The sequence below is a fragment of the Lytechinus pictus genome, chromosome 4 (genome assembly GCF_037042905.1).
Source record: "Lytechinus pictus isolate F3 Inbred chromosome 4, Lp3.0, whole genome shotgun sequence".
Lineage (NCBI taxonomy): Eukaryota > Metazoa > Echinodermata > Echinoidea > Temnopleuroida > Toxopneustidae > Lytechinus > Lytechinus pictus.
Genome location: NC_087248.1, coordinates 10,326,679 through 10,350,582, shown reverse-complemented (window position 1 = coordinate 10,350,582; position 23,904 = coordinate 10,326,679). Strand labels below are relative to the sequence as shown.

Here is a 23,904-nt window from a genome sequence, read left to right as displayed (position 1 = left end):
ATGATATCTTATATTTCCTTGATGTGTATGGTACGTGCGTACGCGTGCGGCGTGGTGCGCCATTCTCGTGGTGGTTGCACAGGTACATTTTCATTTGTCCTGCTGACGGCTAAGCTTTTCGGTGCTTATTATTTCCGACAAGAGTAACCTACCGGTAAAAGCTTTTGATGATTTGACATCCCAAACACTGGCATTTAGACCCCGGGGGGGGGGGGGGGGGGGCCACTTACATTGACGAGTGGATACCATGCGCGACCAAAAAAACACGTAAAAAGGATGTCCTTTTCACGATAGGGCACGTTACGTACGTAACGTGATAAGCTAGGGTGTCAAAAACACAAAAATAATGAAAAAAGGGTGTCTATTTCGCCACGTGTTTAGGGTCGAATTTGCGGGAATGATAAAACAAAATTAAAATGTTTTATAAAGGATGTCCATTTTGCCCCAACACTTCGTGTTTAGAGTCCGATTTGCGCAAGGTGTAGAAGGTGGGGTCGTACTAAACCAAATAAGGTAAAGCCGACGACCGAAGGGACCCGTAACAATAAAACATTCCTGCTTGTTTAGGGGTTCATTTCAGGGAATATTTGCCAAGAGTGTCGTTTTGTTTCCAATACTTGTTAAGGGTAGGGTTTCACACGCCAATACTTGTTAAGGGGTGCATTTTCAGAATATGGAAATTACGTGTTTAGGGTGCTTTTCGAGACCCCATGGTCGCGCATGGTATCCATTCGTGAAAGGAAGTGGCCCCCCCGGGATTTAGACACCACACCCCCAACATTCTGGCATGGGCAGTCGGCAAATTCATATACCGGTACCATTTGGCAAAATGGAGGATATGGGAGAGAAAGAAAGAGTGAGATAAAATAAACAAAGAATTAAAGAAAGAAAGAAAGAAATAAAGAATTAAATAGAGAGAAAGAAAGAAAGAAAGAAAAAGAAAGAACGAAAGAAAGAAAGAGAGAGAGAGAGAGAGGGGGGGGGGGGGAGAGAAGAGAAAGAAAGGGAGGAAGGAAGGAAGGAAGGAAGGGGGAAGAAAGAAAAGAAAGAAATAAATTAAAGAATTAAGAAAGAAAGAAAGCTAGTTAAAGAAACAAAGAAAGAACTGAGAATCAAAGAAAGAATATTGAAAGAAAGAAAAAAAAGAAGGAAAAGATCGAAAGAAAGAATAAAGAAAGAAAAAAACGGAAGACTAAATTAAAGAATTGAAGAGAGAGAGAGAGAGAGAGAAAGAAAGAAAAAAAAAGTTTTGCAGGGGCTAACATTCACACAAACGTTTATTCCTCCCTGAACATGTGGAATTACCAATGTTCTGTGGTTCAAATACAAGGAGGTCCTTATATTTTCAAATCAGTAAAAATTGCCCGGGGGGAGTCAAATTGCCGTACAGCTATGCGTGACCAATTTTGTTTTGTTCTAAGAATTTTTTTAGAGGTCATATTCTGGCGACAACTTGTTAAGGGGCCAAAATGTGTAAATGAAGCCAACGAAAAACTTGTTGGTTATTTTGCACTCTAAAACTCGTCGTTTAGGGGGGGGGGGGGGGGTGTTTGGAAATAATGTACTAGCAAATTTGCCTGCCCCTCCCCTGGGGAAAAAATGTATTATTCAAACAATAAAACACAAAATAAATAGAGAGTTTTTTTTATTATTATTTTTTTAACAAACAAGTGCACACCTAGTTACCAATAATGCATATAGCATTTCCATTTATTTGAAAGCAGGATAAAAGAACATTGTAGATTACATGCCTTGCTCACGGGCATAGGTGCCGCAGCCGGGGATCGAACCCCGGACTTTCCATGTATAGCCAGGCGCCTTAGACCACTCGGCCACGGTGAGTGAGGGACATTATCGATTCTCTCATTTGCATATCACTGAGGTGTGCATATTATAACTGTTTTGTGAAAAATAAGCTGAACTTCAAAATGTCGAAACATTTTCCTTTTTACATCTGAAATTGATTAAAATTTCAGTGTTATGCTTCTTTGATTTTTCTCTAAAACCAACTTTCTTCTGGGGTGAACTTGACTTAATTATTGCATGTACAAAAAATGGACTCTTAGTGAGTGGGTGATTATATATATAATAAAGTAAGTATGGTTGTTTAAAATGTTTAATAACTGAACTAAATGTTTAATAACTGAACTATTCATGGCAGTAAACAACGTTGAATAATTCTTTTACCAGCATTTTCACTGTGTAGGCTATTTTGTCACAACTTTATTGTTTTCAGTTATTTTACATCTGATTTTGATGAGATTTTCCAATATTATGCCTCCTATAGATTTTATTTTCTCTATATTTACTCAAATCAATTTTCTTCGAGTAATTACAAGAGTGTAGTTATGAAAAAAAATGACAAAACGATATTTTTGACGCGGGCTTTAAGTCATATCAGTCTGTTGATCATTTTGCAATCGTCTTGGGGTTAGGAACATCCTTCCTCTCACATTGCGCAATCTTGGAGAGTGCAACTCCGACCACACTTCACACGAACGCGATAGTTATGTGTAGACTATCTAATTAAGTACCCGCCCCCCCCCCAAAAAAAAAAAAAAAACACTTGTAGAGAAACTGTTATCAGATAGGTTGAACATTATTATTTTTTTTTGTGATGATTCAAAAGGAATGAATTATTATATATGTATTTCTTCCCATATAGCAGGGTATATGAAATAAATGTGTTTGATTATGAATGCATAGCAAATAATTATGATTAGGCTTATGTGAGCTATGAACTTTGAAAACTTTGATTCTGTACAACACCTCATTAAAGAAGCTCCCCGTAATCACATCTCTATAATACAAATTCAATAGAATTAAACAACATAAAGTATATTATTTTCTCGAAATTATTGAATTTGTATTCATTGCAAGATGTGATTACGGGGAAGCCTCTCGATCGCATGTGGTGTTAATGTACAGAATCAATGTTTGAAAATATAGCTCTGTCATAAATAAACATGCCTTGGTGGACTTTTTGCAATCGTCGATCTTGGGGTTAATTAGGTACATCCTTGGGTACATCCTTCCTCTCACATTGCGCAATCGGATCAGTGCAATTTCACACGAACGCGTTATACGTGTAGACTAACCACAATAAGCCCCCAAACAAAACAAACACACACTTGTAGAGAAATTGTAATCAGATAGGTTGAATTCTATATTTATTTTTTGAGATGATTCAAAAGGAATGAATTATTATATGTATATTTCTTCCCATATAGCAGGGTATAGATGTGTTTGATTATGAATGCATATAGGCTATTATGTGAGCTATGAATTTTGAAAACTTTGATTCTGTACAACAGCACATTAAAGAAGCTCCCCGTAATCACATCTCTATAATACAAATTCAATAGAATTAAACAACATAAAGTACGGTATATTTTCTCGAAATTATTGAATTTGTATTAATTGCAAGATGTGATTACGGGGAAGCTCCTCGGTCGCATGTGGTGTTTATATACAGAATCAATGTTTGAAAATATAGCTCTGTCATAAACATGCCTCGGTGGACTTTAACCATGCGCACTCCTTCTTTTCAATCCATTCCAATATAGCTTTTATTTCTTTCTGTTACAAACGGTTACACCATGGTTACACACACTGTAACCACCCACTGAAAATAACAGTGTCTCATACGTTATTCAAAGGGTGGAAACAACATGAAATCATGAATTGAATTTGCACAGTGATCAATGCACTTGCAAGTGAACACACTGTATAACACGGTGTGCAGTATATAGGGCCTGCCCTCCATTTACAATGCAATAATATAAAACAAAACGTTAAACCAGTAAGAGTAAAACAATCAAACAGACACAAAACAAAATCAGAGAATAATGAAACAATTATTTTAACATCATAGGCTAAAACAATTGGGAGAAAGTTGCTAAAAGGACTTAAAGGGTCCACCCCAACAAAAAGTTGATTTGAATAAATAGAGAAAAATCCAACAAGCATAACACTGGAAATAAGAAAGTTATGACATTTTAAAGTTTCGCTTTAATTTCACAAAACAGTTATATTCACATCCTGGTCGGTATATGCAAATGAGGAGACTGATGACGTCATCCACTCACTATTTCTTTTGTATTTCATTATGGATTATGAAATATTCTGGTTTTCTCCTCATTGTCAAGTAAAACAACGGGTATTTCCTCCATGAACATGTGGAATTAGCATTGTTCAATACTATATAGTTCAATAAAAATGGTCCTTATTGTCAAATCTGTAAAAAATTTAATATTGTATAATTCAAACAATTGAAAACAAAAGAAATAGTGAATGAGGGACTTCATCGACCGTCTCATTTGCATGTCACCGAGTTGTGCATATTAATGTTTTGTAAAAATAAGCGGAATTTTGAAATTTCATAACTTTCTTATTTCACATCCGATTTTAATGAAATTGTCAGCGTTATACTATATAGTTTGATTTTTCTCTATTTATTCAAATCATCATTTTACTTGGGTGGACTTGACCTTTAAATCATAGAACTTAGTACAAGTTATTGTATTACCATGCATGAGGAAAGAAGTATTAATATATACTTAAAATGGGTAAAAAACAACATTTTTTTTACAACCAACAATAAAACATTTCTTATTTTTGTGAAAGAGTTATCTTAAATACTTTTCACATGATCACCAAAATCCCTTGACGTAATAGTATTGATTTAGACATTGAAAATGCCTGTTCATGACATAAAAGAAACCCAAAATAATATGATGTCACATTTTTCTTCACACAATTTTTAAGAAAATGATTAAGATTTGAATAAAATATTCAACTATTATACTAGTATTCTACCGGTAACGCTCTTTTAGTAAGAAAAACAAAAGCATATCCGCTTGTCAGAGGAACATCACACTGACACTAAATGTATAGCATAATAATTATTTTAAAGGACATGATTTATCTCTCTATATATGTCACACATGGAGCACAATATAGGTGTAAAATAAACTTGTACGTCTTGAAATGAAATGTGCAAAGTTCCTCGTTTAAAGGTGCTCCCCTTTCTGAAAGGTACAAAATATGTATGTAACTGCATCGTTCACTGCTCCCAGTGTGACATTCGTATTTCTTTGAAATATGAAAGATCAGTGGCGGCACCAGGATTTTTGAACTAGGGGGGGGGGGGGGCAAAGGCGGACACTTTTTTTAACGTTTCACAAAATCAAGCGCGAGCTAAATAGGCCCTACTGACATTTGAAGATGATATCACATCAAACAATGCGAAAGTAAAGCACGAGCTGATTGTTTTATATCGTGAGATGATAACTTGATGTTCTATATAAGCACTAATTGTTGTAACCACGAACAGGATGGATATCTATCTAACTAAACAATTGGCGCGAGATGATTTTTTGGGGTCTATTTTCATCACTTTTTGTATTCATGAACATGCAGGACGCGTAAAACGATTAATGAAAACTTGAATAGCGAGACCAATTTGTGCATATTGACTTCAGCACTTGATTTTTAAGCCCCATGTTATTCTATTAAACAGATCATTTATTTATCTCAATCAACAACCACTGTTTGCAAAAAGCGCGAGCAAAATTTATATAACGACCTGCAAGATTTTTGCTATGACTGAATATTTTTGGGAGCTAAGAGTGAATGGGAGAAACATTTCAACATTTGAGGAGTGAAAATGCTGCAAAGCTGCTATTTTAAGGTGCTTTACTTTCTGAAAGGTATAAAGTGGGTACAAAATCGCACCTTTAACTGCTCCTAGTTGGCATTAGTCTTCAACTTTCATAATAAACCAAGCATTAAATAGTTTATGCGAATCGCATAAAGACATCGCAAAGCCGTACAAGAGGGGGGGGGGGGGGGTTGTTGAGACCGCGGAAACCCCTCCCCGTATTACGGAAACGGAAAGAAAAAGGGGAACTTAATTCAATTAATACATTGTTATCGGATTTTCTTAGTGATGACTTCTTTTGGTGTACATTTTAAACCTATACATGTCTCTCAAAGTTAAATCAATTCTCAGTTTGTTTGTGGTTTTTTTTTACAAGGGGGACCAAATCATTGGTGAAGAAAAGTTCCCTTCCCCCACTTCACCAACCTGGAAAGGACATGCAGTGGAATGTAGTTTGGACATTTTGAGGAATACCAACCACCCCAGTCACTGATTCAAACCATGGTTTTAGATGAAATTGCAGTCCACTCACTGGCGTACCTAGGATTTTCCACAGCGGGGGGGGGGGGGGGGGGGGCAAAATCGGCCGCCAAAAAAATTGACAAGCAAAAAAAAAAAAAAAAGGTCTTCAATTCAAGTTCATCAGGGGGGGGGGCAATAAAGGTCTTCAAGCTCGTCAGGGGGGGCAAAAAAGGTATTTTAAGCTCGTCAGGGGGGGCAGGTATATGTCTTTTGTATGGGTTGTGGCTCGTCAGGGGGGGGGGCAGAGTGCCCCCCCCGTAGGTACGCTACTGAGTCCACTAGTACTGCAATTTCATCCAACAGAAGTTTGCAAAATACATTGATCATTGTATGGCTTTAAATTCCAGTTTCAGCATGAAGAGAAAGTACACGCGATATACCAGTTTTCATGATAATCCTATAACAAAAAGATTATATCGCATATCTTTTCTAAGATAAAAAATGTGCATAATAATGACCAAGAATAAATGATACATAATGCAAGTTAAGATAAACAATAATTTTGTATACTTGCTAAATTTTCTATTGTACAATGATCATGATAATGACCTTTATTGCTTTCCTTATATTTATTCAGAATACATGATTTTTTTCCTACACACCGAACATGCCGTATAGGTCTATAACTATTTTTTAACAGTTACAAGTATAAGGGCATAATTTTATAAAGGAAATGTCTACTTGAAAGCATAGATCGTTTTAGATATTCAACCCTGGCGGTTAAATGATTGAATATTATGTAAAAGTATCATTTCTCTCGACAATAACTATGGTATTGATCTTCATCGTCTTCTTCATGTTATTCAGAATATTGTGTTTTATTTTGCACACCCAATAAAACTATTATATCATTTGCATTATAGGCTGATTATTAAAGTAAAATGGAGGATTCTATTTGCCACCCGATGAAAAAAAATGATACAAACGTAATAAGCAAAATCCATAATAGACAACAACCACAACGACAATTAAACATGTGTATATTTACATTTATACATTAACATAAATGAATATAGAAATCAGTAAGAATAATAGACAACATTCACAACAACAATTAATCATGTGCATATTTACATTTATACATTAACATAAATGAATATAGAAATCAGTAAGAATTGATGAGGCCTTCAAACTTAACATGCTTAAAGAGTAATTTAAATAAGTTTTATTTGGGTAGATACTGTATAAAATGGCCAGACTGAGTCTTTAACTGAAATATAAAAAGTTGCAACCCAAAATCAGATGATGTACTCACGATCTAGTGCAGAAAAAGTCGTTGAAGTCTGACATTTTTATCCATAAGAACATTTCTCTCTTAACAATGACAGTCTGACTAATTTTGGTAATGCTACAAACTTATTTTCTCCATCATGTTTAACATCTTGCACTGCAATAAATTTTGGTTACTTTCAACTTAAACTCTAGAATATTCTTATATGCATGATTTGAATATAAAGCACCTTTAAAGCAGCAGAAATTTACGCAGAAAAAATATAGGCGAAAATTAAGTCTTTTACTTGTCTGTTTGAAGATTTATTGATTGTATTACATACAAAATTATTGAATCAATTAACCAAATGAGTTATTCATTTACATCATTTTATGTAGGTATGGAGCGATAGACATGACGGACATATATGTCTACGTTGAATCCGAGATAAACTAATAATTATGATAATAATAATATAATCTCCACATCCATGACATTTCGGACGTTGCAATTTCATAAGGTTTGCGATTCGTGCAGGTTAGTTACCCTCGATTGGATATCCGTCATCGCCATCTACTATATCCCCTTTTGCTGAAAAGACACGAATCACCTTGCCTATATTGATGACCACGAGGTCATTTCCATGGTTAGCAATTACTGGCCAGTCTTCTGACTTGAAATCTGCTGATACATCGAGCTCGTCGATGATGTACTCAAGAACACGACCATCATTCAGGGAATGCTTAGTGAGCGTAATGGTGTGGCTGCCCCAGCTGGCGGATAGAACGTAGAGGGCGTCACTCTCTGTGCAGGAGATGGACAGGTACATCCTTCCCGGTTCCTTGATTTCTTGCTGTATTGTACCATTGTAATAAGTGATGATGACGGCTTTCTTATCCCCTCGGAGGAACACCAACTGACCTGACTTGGTGGCTGCAAGACTTTTAACCCTCTCAATAGGCACCTTGAAATTATCGAACTCTTGATCTGCCAAAGGAAGTAGAGTGCTGCCGAACGAGAAACCTTTGACCTGTTTCTTAGAGCGACCCTGATAGACAGTAATTGACGTCGTAAGAATGGATGATCCAGAACCTGCTTTGCTCTCTATTTCCTGTGAAGCCGTTTTGTGTTTCGTTCCTGAATCGGTGGGAGATAACTTGAACCCTATGATAATGGAACGGGGGGGGGGGGGGTGGGGGTGTTGACTAATAAATGCTTACGCTAACTATTAAATTGCAAGGGATATTTTATTAACACTTGACTATTCATTTCAATTATGAAATATAAATATGAAATAAAATAGTGAGGATAATAAAGCAGAATATGCTTGGAATATGGTACAACAATTTGTAATCACAAACTACGGAACAATTAATATGCCCTTCTCCGATTCCTCCTTAATGAGTCACATAAACTATAGAAGAAACTCCATCAAACTTTATGCTTTATGTTTTTTCATCAACATCAGGCCAACCTTTGAATTATGAAAAAAAAATAATTAAGGTTTATTTACTTTGCCTGATATGGCTAGTAAACAAAAGACATACCGCTCGTGACTATGATAGACTATCAGGCCTACATCTCATCTCTCTAAATGAGATTTTGATTCTAGATTTTGATTCAAATGAAACTGTTATTTTAGACAAATATATTCTTTATGAAAGAATCAACTCATTCTTTTATTTACAACTTGCAAGTACAAATTTACAAGTGCATGACTGAGAATGTAATATGCCTACCTGTATTTACTCGACCGAACGTAGGGAGTACATATGAACTCTTAGTACCTTGACCAACATGACCAGGTTGACTAAATGAAAAATTTGAAGAACTTTTGGTTGTACTTGGTTGACGAAATTTAGGTGAACTCCGAGCTTCGCCAAAGGGAGATTGCGACCTGTCCATGCTAGGGATCTGGAAGTTGAATGAAGCAAAATTCGTGTTTGCATGTTTCCCAAATGGCGAACGAGCAGGATTTTCTGGTTCGCTATGAACTTGATCGTCCATAGGATTGTTGTCAGTAATGACCACACGAGATTGGAAACCAACAGCAATCCGGGCGTTATTGTTGAGTTGACATGACGAGACTGATATCGACGAACTTGCACTGAGGAAGACTTGATTGGATTTGGAAAATGCATCCAGCTGCAATCGGAAGAATTTCGTATCACCTGCGATTGTCTCAACAAGGACAGATAGTGTCCTGTTTTCCACTGATATAGCCATATCTACCACCTGTTTGATGACTTCTTGGTTTAGCTTCATCCAGGTTGACGATTCAGCTTCGCGAGACAACAGTTTCTTGTAAATACCATTCTTGCAGGCAACGTATAGAGAATTTCCGTCACATGAGATTTTCACTATGTCTTTATTAGGAATAGGAAACATCCGTCTCTCTTGCCAAATGGGCGGCAATAACAACACCGCAAACGGCGATACTGGTGTCGGAAAATTAGGACCTTGAACCAGGGTACCTTTTAAAGCCAGGAGATCCCTAAAAATTGTCATAGTGACTTCTGACGCAATCTCCTCTTCGAGTTCTTTAAGAACATCCTCGGGCAAGAAAGGGCCCCTCGAGAGGTCGGTCACCTGCTTTGCTGAAATGATGTCATTAGCTTTTATTTGTAAACTTGTCAGTATTTCTGTAGATGTTTTCAAATTGCCCTTGAAAGCTTTCAGTTTGAGATTGAGCTTTCCCTTGAATGCTTCAACATTCTGAAGGAGCTCCTCTTCAGTTCTGTTCATATTCACTACAGCCTTTGCTTTGAGGTCCCGAATATTTTCTCTGAGGGTATGGATCTGCTGGTTTATCTCTGTTTCCTTTTTCTCCACGTCACTGAGCATGGCCTGAACAGATTCTTGCTTTCTTTGACAACTCTCCAGACGATCTTTCATTTTCTCCTGTGTTTCCAGGAACATATTTTGCACTGTTGTGCAGTCATGGTCAGGTCTGGTGTGGTCAAGAACAATGCAGTCTCTGCAGATGCGTTTCTTACATGTCCTGCAGAAGAATCTCCGTACCTCACCTATGTGTTCGTCGCACTCGTTTTCCTTTCTCCACATACCCTCTTCGATCCATTTGATTTTTACCGAACCGTTGACGATTTTCTCCAGGGGTACTGGGCGGTGATCTTTCATTAATATTTTCATTCTTGAATGAGAAGATGCACATGAGTCGCAGATGAAATTGAGACAATCTCTACAATACGTTGTCAGAATCAAATCGCTGTCCCCACAGGCGTCGCAGGCTATTTCGGTCGAGTTCTTCTTAGCCTCTAGAACTTCGATGACCCTGCTGATCAGTGGATCTGACTTCAGACCTGACACACCATCCACTGGAAGGGTAATTGTTTCTCTGCACATGGGGCACTTGATCGCACCCGGGCGAACTTGACCACATTGTTTCAGGCATTCTTCGCAAAAAGAATGTCCACAAGATAAGGATTTAGGATTCTTTAAGGTGTTTATGCAAACAGCACAGTCCAATTCGCGATTGAGTTTTTCCACAGCCTTTGCCGCCATTTTAATAGCATGTGGAAATTCTCTTCAACTATATAGCTTAAAGAATACCACGAATAGTATAATGCAAAATGTCAGATGAGAAGAAAATGGCGGCATATGTCCTACATAACCCCAAAACAATCGTGTTGGAAATGTCCACTCCCATTATCAATACAACTTTGGAATTCCCCACTATGAACAATAAAGTATGATTTGCATAATTATATCTGATCAAACGAGTGTGCTCCCTCTAGTGGTACATCCAGGAACTGACAGTGTGCGTGTTTTTCACGAGATTATTCAGTAAACACACGAATCACTGGCGTAAATCCCGGGGGGGGGGATGGGGGGGGGGATATATCCCCCCACTTTTCGAGGAGGGGGGGGGGGATGGCCTGTACAAACACCCCCACTTTTTACGAAAGAAATGAAAAAAAAATCACAAGAGATAATTGTTTTATTGGTGAAAATTCTTCCTAAAATACCGCTTAACAAATAAAACAATATTATTTAATCATAAAATGCAAATAAAGAGCCAGTTCACCATTTCCAAACAAAATACTTATGTCCTTATTATAATATTGAAGACAAACCCCCGTTTCTTCCAATTCATCAATGTTAGGGTCTTTGGGAAGGGATTAAGATGGAATGTCAAAAAAATATGAATGTAATCTCTAATAAAACCATTAAACCATCATGGGGTAAAAAAGAAAATAATATTGGAGGGGTATTTGCCATATGGACATACAGTGGCGTAACTACGGGGGGCATGGGGGGCACATCCCCCCATCGGCTGACCAAAAAAAAAAAAAAACGGGGAAAGGGGGAAAAGAGGGAGAAAGGAAGAAAAACATAGTGAAAGAAGAAAATATTATTCATTATAATATATTATATCATAATTATGTTATGTTACATTACATAAGAAGCATTTTTATCATAACTTTATGATTTGCCCAGGGCCTACGTCTTCATTGTTCCTGGTGCTCGCACTGTCTGTTTAACGAGATATATAATCCTGTTGTACTAAAACATCCCGTTTTCAAGTCAATACAAACCAAATATATTTCCTAGCACTTGAGTTATCATTGTTTTATGTAGTGACATATATGCTTCTTTTTCATGTCTCAAAAAGTGATTGCCCCATGTTAAGGTCTTCGTATATATAAAACATTTCCTGTCCGTGTTTACGTTCGCATTAGTGGATTGGTGAGATATGTCTGCTCTTCATGAATTCCCAAAATCAGTCCTTAAAATGTCCCTTCTTCTGATCTGAATATCAAAAATTTTCAGCTCGCGCTTCGCGCTCGCATCACTTGGTTAATAAAATACGTATGGTCCTAGTTAATTCCTACAAAGAAACCTTAGAATGCCCCACTTCAGGTCTGAATTATCTAAATTTTCAGCTCGCGCTTCGCGCTCGCATTGTTTAGCGAGACAGGTACCTATCATAATTACACAAATTTGATTATAATGTCCCTTTTTAGGTGTGAATATAAACAATTTCAGCTCGCGCTTCGCGCTCGCATTATTTGATCAGTGAGATACATATCCGTTTAATGACATTGTCCTTAAAATGTCTCTATTAGGTCAGTATAAACTGGCAACTGAGCGCGCTTCGCGCGCTCACTAGCGCACTCACTCAGTGATTCAAAAAATTTGCTGGTGCCCCCCCAATGCCGTGACCCACGGTACGCCACTGTGGACATATCAATGACAATTCCTTGCATATCTAAAAACATGATTGCAAAAAAATGCCAAAATATTTCAGTCATCCCCCCCACCCATCAACACGGATTTACGCCAGTGACACGAATACATATACATGGGCCTAAATCCATGACGTCATATTATTCAAGTGGATGGGGGGATATAGGTTCACCGCTTGGAGATATATTAAAAATAAAATCATACATTTTAAAAGAAGCGTAGCTTTCAAAAATGGAAGGTAAAGTCAAACTCTTTGCCAGTGCCCATGATGTGACAAAAAAAGAAGAGCCGGAACTTAAAATCCGTTTCTGAAAGAGTCGTGAAAAAAAAGTGCTTTAGGTGTTTTGTACGACTGTTTCAAGAACGGATTTTGAATTCTCTTTTTTGGTCACATGATTGGCACTGACGAAAAGTGTGAGTCTATTCTACCTTTAATGTTTGAGAGCTACGCTCCTTTTAAAATCTATTATTTTATTTCCACAGCATTTCTTTGTTGTTTAAGCGTTTTGTTCTGAGTAAAAAACACTGAAGGCTCTGATTACAGTGAAACAAATAATACGCAAATTTTATTGGAAAAAATCCATATTTTGCTCTGTAACAAACAAATTTGACAAACATGTTCAAAGTTATGTAGATCTTATTTCTAAAGCTACTTTTTCTTTGTAAACAAATTACATGATTGACAGATATGTTCAAAATTATGCAATTCTCTTTTCTGAACTTTATTTTCAAGAGTTTATAAAGTGCTAGGGGCAATTGTAACATGCATCTGCCCCCGAGGAGGGCAGCCACATTTGGAATTTTTTTTTTTTTTCATTTTACCTTTTTAGCATTTGTCGTTGAAAGATTAGCCCAAATACAGGTCTAAGAACATATTTTCTAAACATATAAAAAGATGTTTAGCTATAGCTCAATTAGGCATACATATTTGTCCTGAACAAAAAAAAACACAAGGTAATGTCAATGTGAGATGTGACTTTCCTGCCCTAAACACGATGAATTTGCTGTAGAAAGCTCCACGAACCTTTAAATTTGCTTACACCCAAACAGCATGTGGAGCGGTGAAATGCGCATGCTCTGTTCACAGCTTGTCTTTGTACCTTATTTTCTGCTTGGAATGAGTTACAATATTGTCCCCGGTCTCCCCTACTGAACTAACTGTGATTTTTTTTTGTTAAAAGAAGTCAATCAACTTTATCTACAATTTTGCATTATCAATTAATCAAAAGTATACTTGTCAAACGTTTTAGTTTCAACTCACCTCGTCATTCTTTTGTTGAAAGTGCTATGTTAGGCAGGATGTATAGGCCTACTGATGGAATTTAAGTGATAGCTTGAGTGGCTACCGTGTGTTTTACAGTTGTTATTATTGTTATTATATCACAGACATATAAAAAACATAATTAATAGACCGCAACCATTCAAACATGTCGTATTGATCCCGGATTCTCATCCAGATTGCAACATTTAGAGAAGTGTTATAGTCTTGTTATATATGCCTCATGAAATATTTAAAAATCCGCCAGCAATTATAATCATGATGCCACAATTTTCCCCAAGAAACAGCTCGATTACGAGCACTAGTGCTTGGAAACAAAGTGTATTCGTTTTGTTTCTTATGAGATATTGTGGCATGAATTTGATTACTGGTGGATTTTTCAATATTTTATGAGGCATTATATTACATTATATTTCAACAGAAGAACCGCGAGGCGAGTTCAAAGTAAACAGGTTTACCGCATACATTCGTAATTCCGAAGCTTTGTTATTCCGAAGGTTCAGATATTCCGAAGGTTCGTAATTCCGGAGGTTCGTTAGTCCGAAAACGAAGTGAGGTTCGTAATTCCGAAGTTTCGTTAGTCCGAAAACTAATGATTAACGAACCTTATTTCGTTTTCGGACTAACGAACCTTCGGAAAAACGATCCTTATTTCGTTTTCGGATTAACGAACCTTCGGAACAACGGACCTTATTTCGTTTTCGGATTGACGAACCTTCGGAACATCGAACCTTATTTCGTTTTCGGATTATCGAACCTTCGAAATAACGAACTTTCGGAATAACGCCACAAATGTTCGGATTAATGAACCCTTTTACGTTTTCGGATTAACGAACATCGAGGTATAGGCAATTTACGTGTTTCGGAATTACGAACCTTCGGAATAAAGAACCTTCGGAATTACGAAGTGTAACCCAGGTTTACAAGTACATTTGATTAATTCGATAATTCAATTCACTCCTGAAGACGGACAGTCAACCTGCCCGAAACGTCCAGTCTACTGCTTCTACTCATCATCTCTACTCGCCGACTCAAGCCAGCATCTCCTCATCCACCCTGCTACTCAAGCTGTGTTTCAACTCATCAATCTCTTCTGGTTTACAGTTCTTTTTACGACTATTCAAGAAAGAATACTCTACTCTCAAATCTCCACTTTCTCGCCTATCCATTTCCTTTTTCTTATTATATCCACTGTTTCTATAACACTCCACATGGTCTACCGTAAACTACATCAGCGATAATTCAATAATGCACAATTGATGATAAAGTTGATTGATTTCTTTTAACAAAATAAGAAAAATAATCAATTAGACAATACACATTGATAAATATACAAAGTACGATATGAAAAAGCAAGTAAAGTTAGATCAGATACAACCATGTACATCTAGAGAGTATTTATACCTTTATGACCAAAGGTGAATATATTTTAGAATATACAGTCTGGTAATTAATTTTATTAGGCCTAATTGGCATTAAAATGCAGTCTGGATTGCTACAATTGTGAAGAATGGTTTTATATAGCATTATTCCTTCGTCAGAAACTAGCATTGATCATAGTGATAAACTTTTGAAATCCCTCTGTAAAAATAATTTCAAAATTAAAAGAAAACACGACGAACTCATTAATCTTTATCATGTTATTTTCCGTTTTCGTCTTCTCTCTAAATGAAGACTTCTATGATAATGATAATCAGGAGGAAAAATATTAAACCTCTAGAAAATAACCATCAACATGAACTAAGGGAGAAATTTAGGTCGCGTGTCACTCTGTATCGGTTTATTTGTACATAAATTCTGATAGTAACAGTCCATTGTGGTTGGCGAAGTCTCTTATTTTCTCATCCCCTATCTCATCCCTCCCTCCCATTCAACAAGCTGTCTTCCTGACCCTTGCCGTGATCACCGAATGACGTTTTAAATTCATTAGGGCACATCGATGACAAATGCCGACACATTTTGGGGAGAAAAGCCGTAGATGATAATAGAGACTCCAACCCCAAGAACCCGTCGAAAGCGAAAGAGTCGGAGTCTCTGTTTATCTAGAGTTGAGACTATCGCTGTGTAAGTTCTATCTCAAATGGCATGGGGATGTAGGTCAGTCCGCTCCTTGGCTCAAGGCTTACCGAGTCTGGTCCTTGTGGCGCCCTGGCGTTGAAGCGATGGGTAAGGTTGGACACCAATATAAACCGTTCCATCATGGCCATGTCCGATCCAACGCAATGTCTACGCCCTGGAAGACATGAGAAGGTATTAACTTATCAATATACAGTGCGTCCCACAAAAATGGAAACCCGTTTTCAGAGATAAGTTTCACAATTATCAAACATACATATGTTTACAATGAATTTGATACTGATGGTAAGGGGGGGGGGGTGAAAATCGATTGGAACATAGAAAAAAATCAAGCATATCAATAAAAACAAACAAGTAGCATACATTGGAATAACTTCGATCTATTACATAACAGGCAAGTACTTCACCTATTCCAAACTGAGAACGTGCCCGTTCCACTAGCGACGTCTTCAGCTGGCCTTGGTCGTCTAGGTAACGGGATGGGTTGAATTTTTGTGGTTCTGGGAACACATTTGGATCATGGAGCACAGCTTGAAGGTTCGCGATGACCACGGTCCCTTTGGGGATGTCGAAGCCACGAAATTTCGCATCTTCTTTAGACCCATGCGGCACACCTATCATAAGGAGATAGAAAGATAAGAATTTCTTTATGCGTCCCCTAGGGATAGGTGCTATCACCATTTCATTTCATCTCAACATTGAAATACGCACAAAATGTTGACGTTTTCCATTAAAGTAACACTTAAAAATTAATAGAACGCAAATTATATGACTGAAATTATGTTTATTATTTCCTAACGGTATTTTAAGGCCATATGATTGTCGATATTTTCCTTATACATGTGTACAGTGAATAAATAAATTAATTTATCTGCTTTTTCTACACTAAGTCTTCGTCAGAATATAGCCGTTATGCTGATGATAAGGTTGATTTAATAAACCAATATCTGACAACTTTGCGGAGTGATATTAATTAATATAAATTTAACAGTATCTTTTTTTACACTGAGAATAGCATATCTTAACTTAAAGGTCCAGTCCACCCGAGAAAATTGTTGATTTGAATAAATAGAGAAAATCAAACAAACAAAACGCTGCAAATTTCATCGAAATCGGATGTAAAATAAGAAAGTTATGACATTTTTAAGTTTCGTTTTTTTCCACAAAACAGTTAAATGCACAACTCAGCGATATGCAAATGAGAGAATCGATGATGTCCCTCACTCACTATTTCTTTTGTTTTTTATTGTTTGAATAATACAATATTTCAATTTTTACAGATTTGACAATAAGGACCAACTTAATTTAACCATAAACTGTTAAAATAATGGTAATTCCACAGTTCAGGGAGAAATAAAACTTTGTTTGACTTGACGAGGAGAAAATTAGAATATTTCATATAATAAAATACAAAAAATAGTGAGTGGGTGAGGTCATCAGTCTCCTCATTTGCATACCGACCAGAGTGTGCATATAACTGTTTTGTGAAATTAAGCGAAACTTTAAAATGTCATAACTTTCTTATTTTACATCCGATTCTGATGAAATTTTCAGTGTTTTGCTTGGTGGATTTTTCTCCTTTTTTCAAATCAACTTTTCGTTGGGGTGGACTTGTCCTTTAAACATGTTCTCTGCCTCTAATATCAAAATCGCACAGCAAAACTTTCTGACCTCTATAGTTCTAAAAAGATAAACCAATCCCTATCAAAACCAAATAATCACACATGAATATTCATGATTTAAAATCATGTATACATGTATATTTTTTCAAATAAAATCTTGGATTGTCGTTTTTTATGTTTGAAGAATTTTTGCAATTTCTGCGGGAATATGCCCTCAGTAATATGATACACGTCATTGACATTCATTATGCGATCGGACAATATAAGGACAATATTTGCCTATACATATTTACACATTATTTCGGATAGACAAAAAATATTTTTAGAAGTAGCAGCTGCTGCTGCTGCTACTACTACTGCTACTACTACTATTTATACCATACTTTTACTATTACTTCTACTACTACTTCTACTATTTCTACCAGTTTTATTTCTACCATACTTTTACCACTACTACTACTACTACTACTTCTACTATTTCTACCACTACTATTTCTACCATACTTTTACTACTACTACTACTATGCACTTCTACTACTAATACTTCTACTATACTGCTACTACCACTTCTACTACTAGGGCATACTAGTACCAATATAGCGAATAAAAATATGTGAAACGAACGTTACCTAGTGGTCCAGGGCTTCCGCGTCGCAAACTTTCTGTTAAGAATGCCTGGGTGTACGGTAGACTTGGTCTATCTTCTAGGGTTGGTAATCTGTCCCGTCCTACAACACGATCAATTTCTTCTTGCATCTTACGTTGCTCATCTTCATATTTGATCAGATGAAGGAAAGTCCATTTCAAAGACGAAGCTGCGTTGCATATACAAACAAAAGAATGGTGTTAGTACGTAGGATTATAACATGCATTATTCACAATATTATTAGAATAAATTTAAGTTAAAGGATACCAACAAGTTGATTTGTTTAGACAGAAACAAATCAGGTTAAATAACTATATTTTCACCAAAATCAGATATCATTTTTAATGGGAAATATGATATTACAATTATTTTACTTCAGTTGCTTCCACGACAATGTGATACGCACTTATGTATCTATAACTATCATTAAAATCGAAAGTAAATGTTTTTTCTTCATATATTTTTTAAAGATATCAAGTAAACTTTTCATTTAAATACAATGTATACCCAAATCCCCGTATTCTGAACTCGGGGTTAATTCAAACCCTATAACCTAAAGTCTTAGTTTAATTATGAATAACCAATCGTGACCCCTCCACCAATAGTAGAGGTTCAATGTATCCAATCAGATGCTTTTATCAATCATGATTTCTGAACTTGAAATTTGTAGCTTCACATACGCCTAATTTTAGCTTAGAGTTATACCTACATTGTCTTTGATGGACAGGGTTTCAGAATATATGGGCGATAGAACAGAACAATACCATGCTACAATTAATCTAATGATGTGTTACAATAGTGTCATACGATATCATACAAAAGATGTTGTGCAGTTTACAGATTGTCAATTAAACAAACTTTCTTATTTTACATCCTACGTCTGGGAATTTTCAAATTTGGGCTTTTTATTTTTTTTTCTAGATATACTAATAAAATTATTGCTATAGTAGCTTAGTTGGGCGGAATTGACCAGTAAGATCCCCCATACATAATAATTAAACCAATGATCAATACAAAGGAGAAGAAAAGTTTGTTCTAAAAAATATTCACGTGCACATAAAATGTGTGACACCGCCACTGATACTAAATCCCCTGCTCTTATTTACAAATAGAAAAAGTAAATAGTACGAGGTCATACCATATGACGAATAATTATCAACATGAAACGAATAATGGAGATGTAAGATCGAAAAAAAGCTTTCACTACAAAATGAAGTTTGGTCACGAGAAATTCAACAAGAAAAAAAAGGGTTTCGATACAATAAGAATGAAGCTGATTTTAATTAAACATATCCTATTAAGCATACTTAACCCATCTCCAGGGAAGCGGGGGTGCTTGGTGTGAATAGTACACGCAACACCCCCAGCACCCCCGCTTCCCAGGGCCATGGAGAGGAACCAAGGCGTACCTGTCGTATCTGTCCCCGCTGCAAAAATATCCCCTATGAAATGCAGTAACTGTTCCCGGCTGAAACCCGTCGGAGCCAGAAGCTCTCCGTTATTATTCGCCCTCTCCTCTTCTTTCTTGTGCATCTCAAGGAGGAAGGCATCGATAAGATCACGGGGATCCCTGCTTGGATCGAAGGTTCTTTGATGTTCTTCGCATTCTCCGGTGAAGAGACCATTCTCCAGTTGTTTGACGGCGTTCCCCAGTTCATGGTACCCGCTGAAAGGGACGTACTTCATCCAGCTTAGGTAATTTGTCACTCCTGAAAAAAATAAGAGAAATTAAATTCGGAAAAAAATCTAATACTATGTGTTTTATATATATATATATATATATATTTCATGAAAAAGCGAAGGGCATCAACCCAGCAATTTCACATATTCTCTCATATTTTCTCAACCCCCCCCCCACTCATATGCAGATCTTTCGTCTATTTTATTACTTGAACTCGTCGGGGCGGACACACTACCCCTTTCACTGCACCACCAATGCATGGTCACTAATACCAAGGATGTATACCTCCTTGCTATAATCATGCCCTAGTCAATATCCCGGCCAATGTACGCACCTGCTACGCCAGTCATTTCAAATATCCTGTCAAGCTTGTGAAGGAAATCGGTAAACTTGTCATCGTCGTACTCGAATCGCCGACCGAAAACCATCTTACAGGTGATGTCACAGACAGTCGACATGATGTAGATGAATGGATTAAAAGGTTTCTTGATCTTGGAGAATTCCTTCATCATGATTGAAATCTCGACATCGATGGCGTCTCGTAGGGAGCCCTGGAGACGACCCATGCCGTAGTTCCGCAGGGCGCGAAGTGTGAACCGACGTTGTTCTTTCCAATGGTTTTCAATGTAGCAGCATGCAACTCCTGTGTGGAAAATTTTAGGGATAAATGTAAAGTGAAATGCAGTGGCTTTGCAAGTAAAGTGTTATCAATTAAGCTATGGAGTCCAACAATTTATCTTAACCCGCGTAAATCATGGGTACCCAAAATAATGTGACGCAAATTTTGTGATTTCGATTTACCGTGTCAAAAAACCTTTCTGTACAAAGAGCGTAAGAGGAAGTCCACCCCCCCAAAAAAAAAAATGGTTTGAATAAAAAGAAAAAATCAGACAAGTATTACAATGAAAATTCATTAAAATCTGATATAAAGTTTTTAAAAAAGTTATCACCTTCGCTTAATAATACAATGACACAGTTATATGCACATCCAGGTTGCTACGTGCCAATTAATGACCTTTTTAGAACAATTTGATTTAGTGACAAATTCTGACATGATGTGCACACTTTTACCCTTTCCTTTCATTTCATTATCTTTTTTAAATTTTTCTTCTTCATTTTTTTTCCTTCCGTTCCAGAAACTTGCCCACCACCCCATCTCTCAATCTGTACGATTTTAATCAGGGTTTTTTTAAGGCCACTTTTTCTTTGTTTTAAGATAGTGCCCTTTTCGAAAGAAAAGGTGCTTTTTTCTTGAGCCCCTACTTTCAAGTTCGCTCCACCGCCCCAGGATCAATAAACTGGGAGAGGAATAACGGAATATGGTGGGTTCACATATATAGTTACAGCGTATTTACAATACGACTTAACTACATGATTTTCATACCAAAAGAAATGCATACTGGGGCCCATTCAATACACATTTACAGCTATGCTAACTTGGCAATTTGTGGCCTCTTTCATGAAAACTTCGAACAATGAGACATTTGACAAACTTGGCATAGACGGAACAAAATTAATACTCTGTAGAGCGAATAGATGAAAAGACGAAGTGGTTTGAGATAATTTATTGGCAATGGGTATTAGACCATTCAGCTTAGACCAGGGGCCCTTTTCATAAAGAGGTACGACTGCTGTTACTTGTCGCTATGGCAACTACCATGGTTACAGGGCTCAGCAGCCAATCAAAATCAAGGTTACCATAGTAGTTGCCATAATGGCAAAGTCACAACAGTAGCAAGTCCTTTATGAAACGGGCCCCAAGTGTTGATTAGATACAATTAACTTTTAACCAAGTGGGTTCAGCCGGTGTGGTTTTAGAAAATAGACTGATAATAGCTTACCTCCTTGCGTCGTTAAAGTATATTTTGCATTGGCAGTCTAATTGCATTTGGTGAGAGCCGACTATTTAGATGATCAAGAAATTACCAAAATGTGTTTTACACATTCGTGACATGTTGGTTACCAAAATATGCAGTTACCAAAATATGTCGTATCATAATAATTGAAAAGCAAATTTAGGTAAATTGCACATGTTGCATTTTGACAATGATAGTTTTACAATGTTATAATTTCAATCATTTTAATCTTTTTTGAGATTGTCCAAAATGATTTTTTCTGGCTTTATTTGTTGATTATTTGTCTAGCACTAGAATTGTGATATTTGTTATGTACCTTTTTTACAATAAAACCAGAAATGAATTGAAAATTGAATGTTGGTAATTTACCAAAATGTGCCGTAACACCCCACCTGAAAAGAAACACTGGCGTTGCCACTGCTCCCGGCATTCTTTGTTGATAACTTTAAGTATGCACGGCAACATGCATGATTTTAAAGTGTTGTATTTTTTCGGCACTAACACATTTACAAGATAATGCTAATTTTAATTATAAACCGACGGGTCGGGTGTAAAAACATATAGTGCATTAAACTTCGCAATTAGTGACATTAAATCGTAAACCCTACATTGTCATGGTAGAGACACTAATGAACATAATGATAATGGTAATATTTATGATGAGAAAAATCTTTATACGGACCGTGTTGGACACGACTTTTCTTTTTAACATTTAACATGAAACGAAAATCATATCAATCAAATGATATATTAATTTTTGATAGAAAATCGGATAGAAAATAACAAAATTATGGTATTTGAAAATTTAACTTCTTAAAAAAAAGGAGTACCCGAATCGATTAAAAGTTCTTTCTTGTATCTTCTTACGAATGGCATACCTGTAAAACATCGTCGAGCAGGGGGGGGGGGGTAAAAATTCTGACAACTAAAAGAATTGCCTCTTACCTTGCCCGTCGCTGTAAAGTTCGAATGCCGAAATCCTCGGCCGATCACTGAAGATATCGTCAGTTCTTGAGAAAGCTTCTTTTATCGTCTCGTAATCGTTCAGGAACACCGCTCGGTAGCTGCCCAGAAAACCCCCGAAGATCGGCCCATATCTCTTGGACAGTTTTGTGATACCAACAGAAGGATATTTCTCGTCGAGGTAGGGTAACATGCCGACGATGGGATACCCGAGGGGGCCTGGTGGTAGATGACGAAATCTCCGAAAGCTTGAGCTCTTAAAGTACCATACCAGCGTCAGAACAAGGCTTATGGTGGCCAAGAGGACTCCGTATGAGTCAGTCAGTAATGCCATTGTTTCTCTGATTGTAACTGGTCTACTTTTCTTCTAAGAGAATATTTATGAAATTGGAAGTATATATTTCATAAACAAACAACCCTCTACCTCTGCGAATTACTCCGTATCTTGCTACAAGAGTTGGGATTCAGGCGAATTTTCATGAGCAGCCTAGCTTGCTGATGTGAAAGCTTCTAAGAGTGTCTTGACGAAGGGCGACTTGAAAATGTGCACAGGAATTGGTGGTTGCTTGACAGCGAAATAACAAAAAAAGCTTCTTCTGTTTTGTGTATAGCTATCTCTCTGAGTTATAGGCACATATCATCTTGATGACTCTTTGTAAGCCTTTGGCATAAAACTCCATGAAATGAGTAAGGAAATATGAATGATGGCCTACACTTTTCCTCACTGAAGTATGGAAAAAAACGGTTATGGCGTCGTCCTACGTCTCGGTTCTGTGTTCCGAAGGTCCTGAATGTCAACCTGAACAATCAGTTTGCTGAAATGATAGCAGGTTTTTAATACCCAGATTGCAGGGTAGGTTACATAACTTAGTCGAGGAGAAGGCTCGGTGTTTGTTTTAGAATGTATAGAGCCCAATACGTCCTGATTATATTTGGCTATTTGCATACTTCAACTAACAAACTACATGAAGCATCTTCGTGATAAAGACCAGAACTGTATACTCTGTGTTACGGGCGGCACTACGGGTGTTAGAGTAGATGGCGATCACGCCCCTATAACTTCCAAATTAGTGAAACAAATAGGGGAAACGGAAAAAGAAAGGAGGAAGAAAGGGGGGAAGAAAGAATGGTACACTGGCAGAAATCTGGTCCGAATAGTGTGTGAGGGTGTGTGTGTGT

At 37.0% G+C, this 23,904-nt stretch overlaps 2 protein-coding genes across 2 annotated transcripts; both read right to left on the bottom strand.

Annotated features, from left to right (window-relative positions):
- Nucleotides 1–6,295: 6,295 nt before the first annotated feature.
- Nucleotides 6,296–10,916, bottom strand: LOC129259580 (uncharacterized). Its single transcript, XM_064098350.1, has 2 exons — nt 9,134–10,916; nt 6,296–8,531 (listed from the first exon to the last, which is right to left on the bottom strand). Exons 1-2 carry the CDS (start codon nt 10,914–10,916, stop codon nt 7,933–7,935), a joined length of 2,382 nt encoding a protein of 793 aa, XP_063954420.1. The 3' UTR covers nt 6,296–7,932.
- Nucleotides 10,917–15,137: 4,221 nt separating this feature from the next.
- Nucleotides 15,138–23,690, bottom strand: LOC129259049 (cytochrome P450 2U1-like). The gene is made up of 6 exons (XM_054897319.2): nt 22,708–23,690; nt 20,241–20,549; nt 19,635–19,934; nt 18,209–18,394; nt 16,365–16,571; nt 15,138–16,114 (listed from the first exon to the last, which is right to left on the bottom strand). The coding sequence occupies exons 1-6, from the start codon at nt 23,057–23,059 to the stop codon at nt 15,936–15,938; spliced, it is 1,533 nt and encodes a 510-aa protein (XP_054753294.1). The 5' UTR covers nt 23,060–23,690; the 3' UTR covers nt 15,138–15,935.
- Nucleotides 23,691–23,904: the final 214 nt, after the last annotated feature.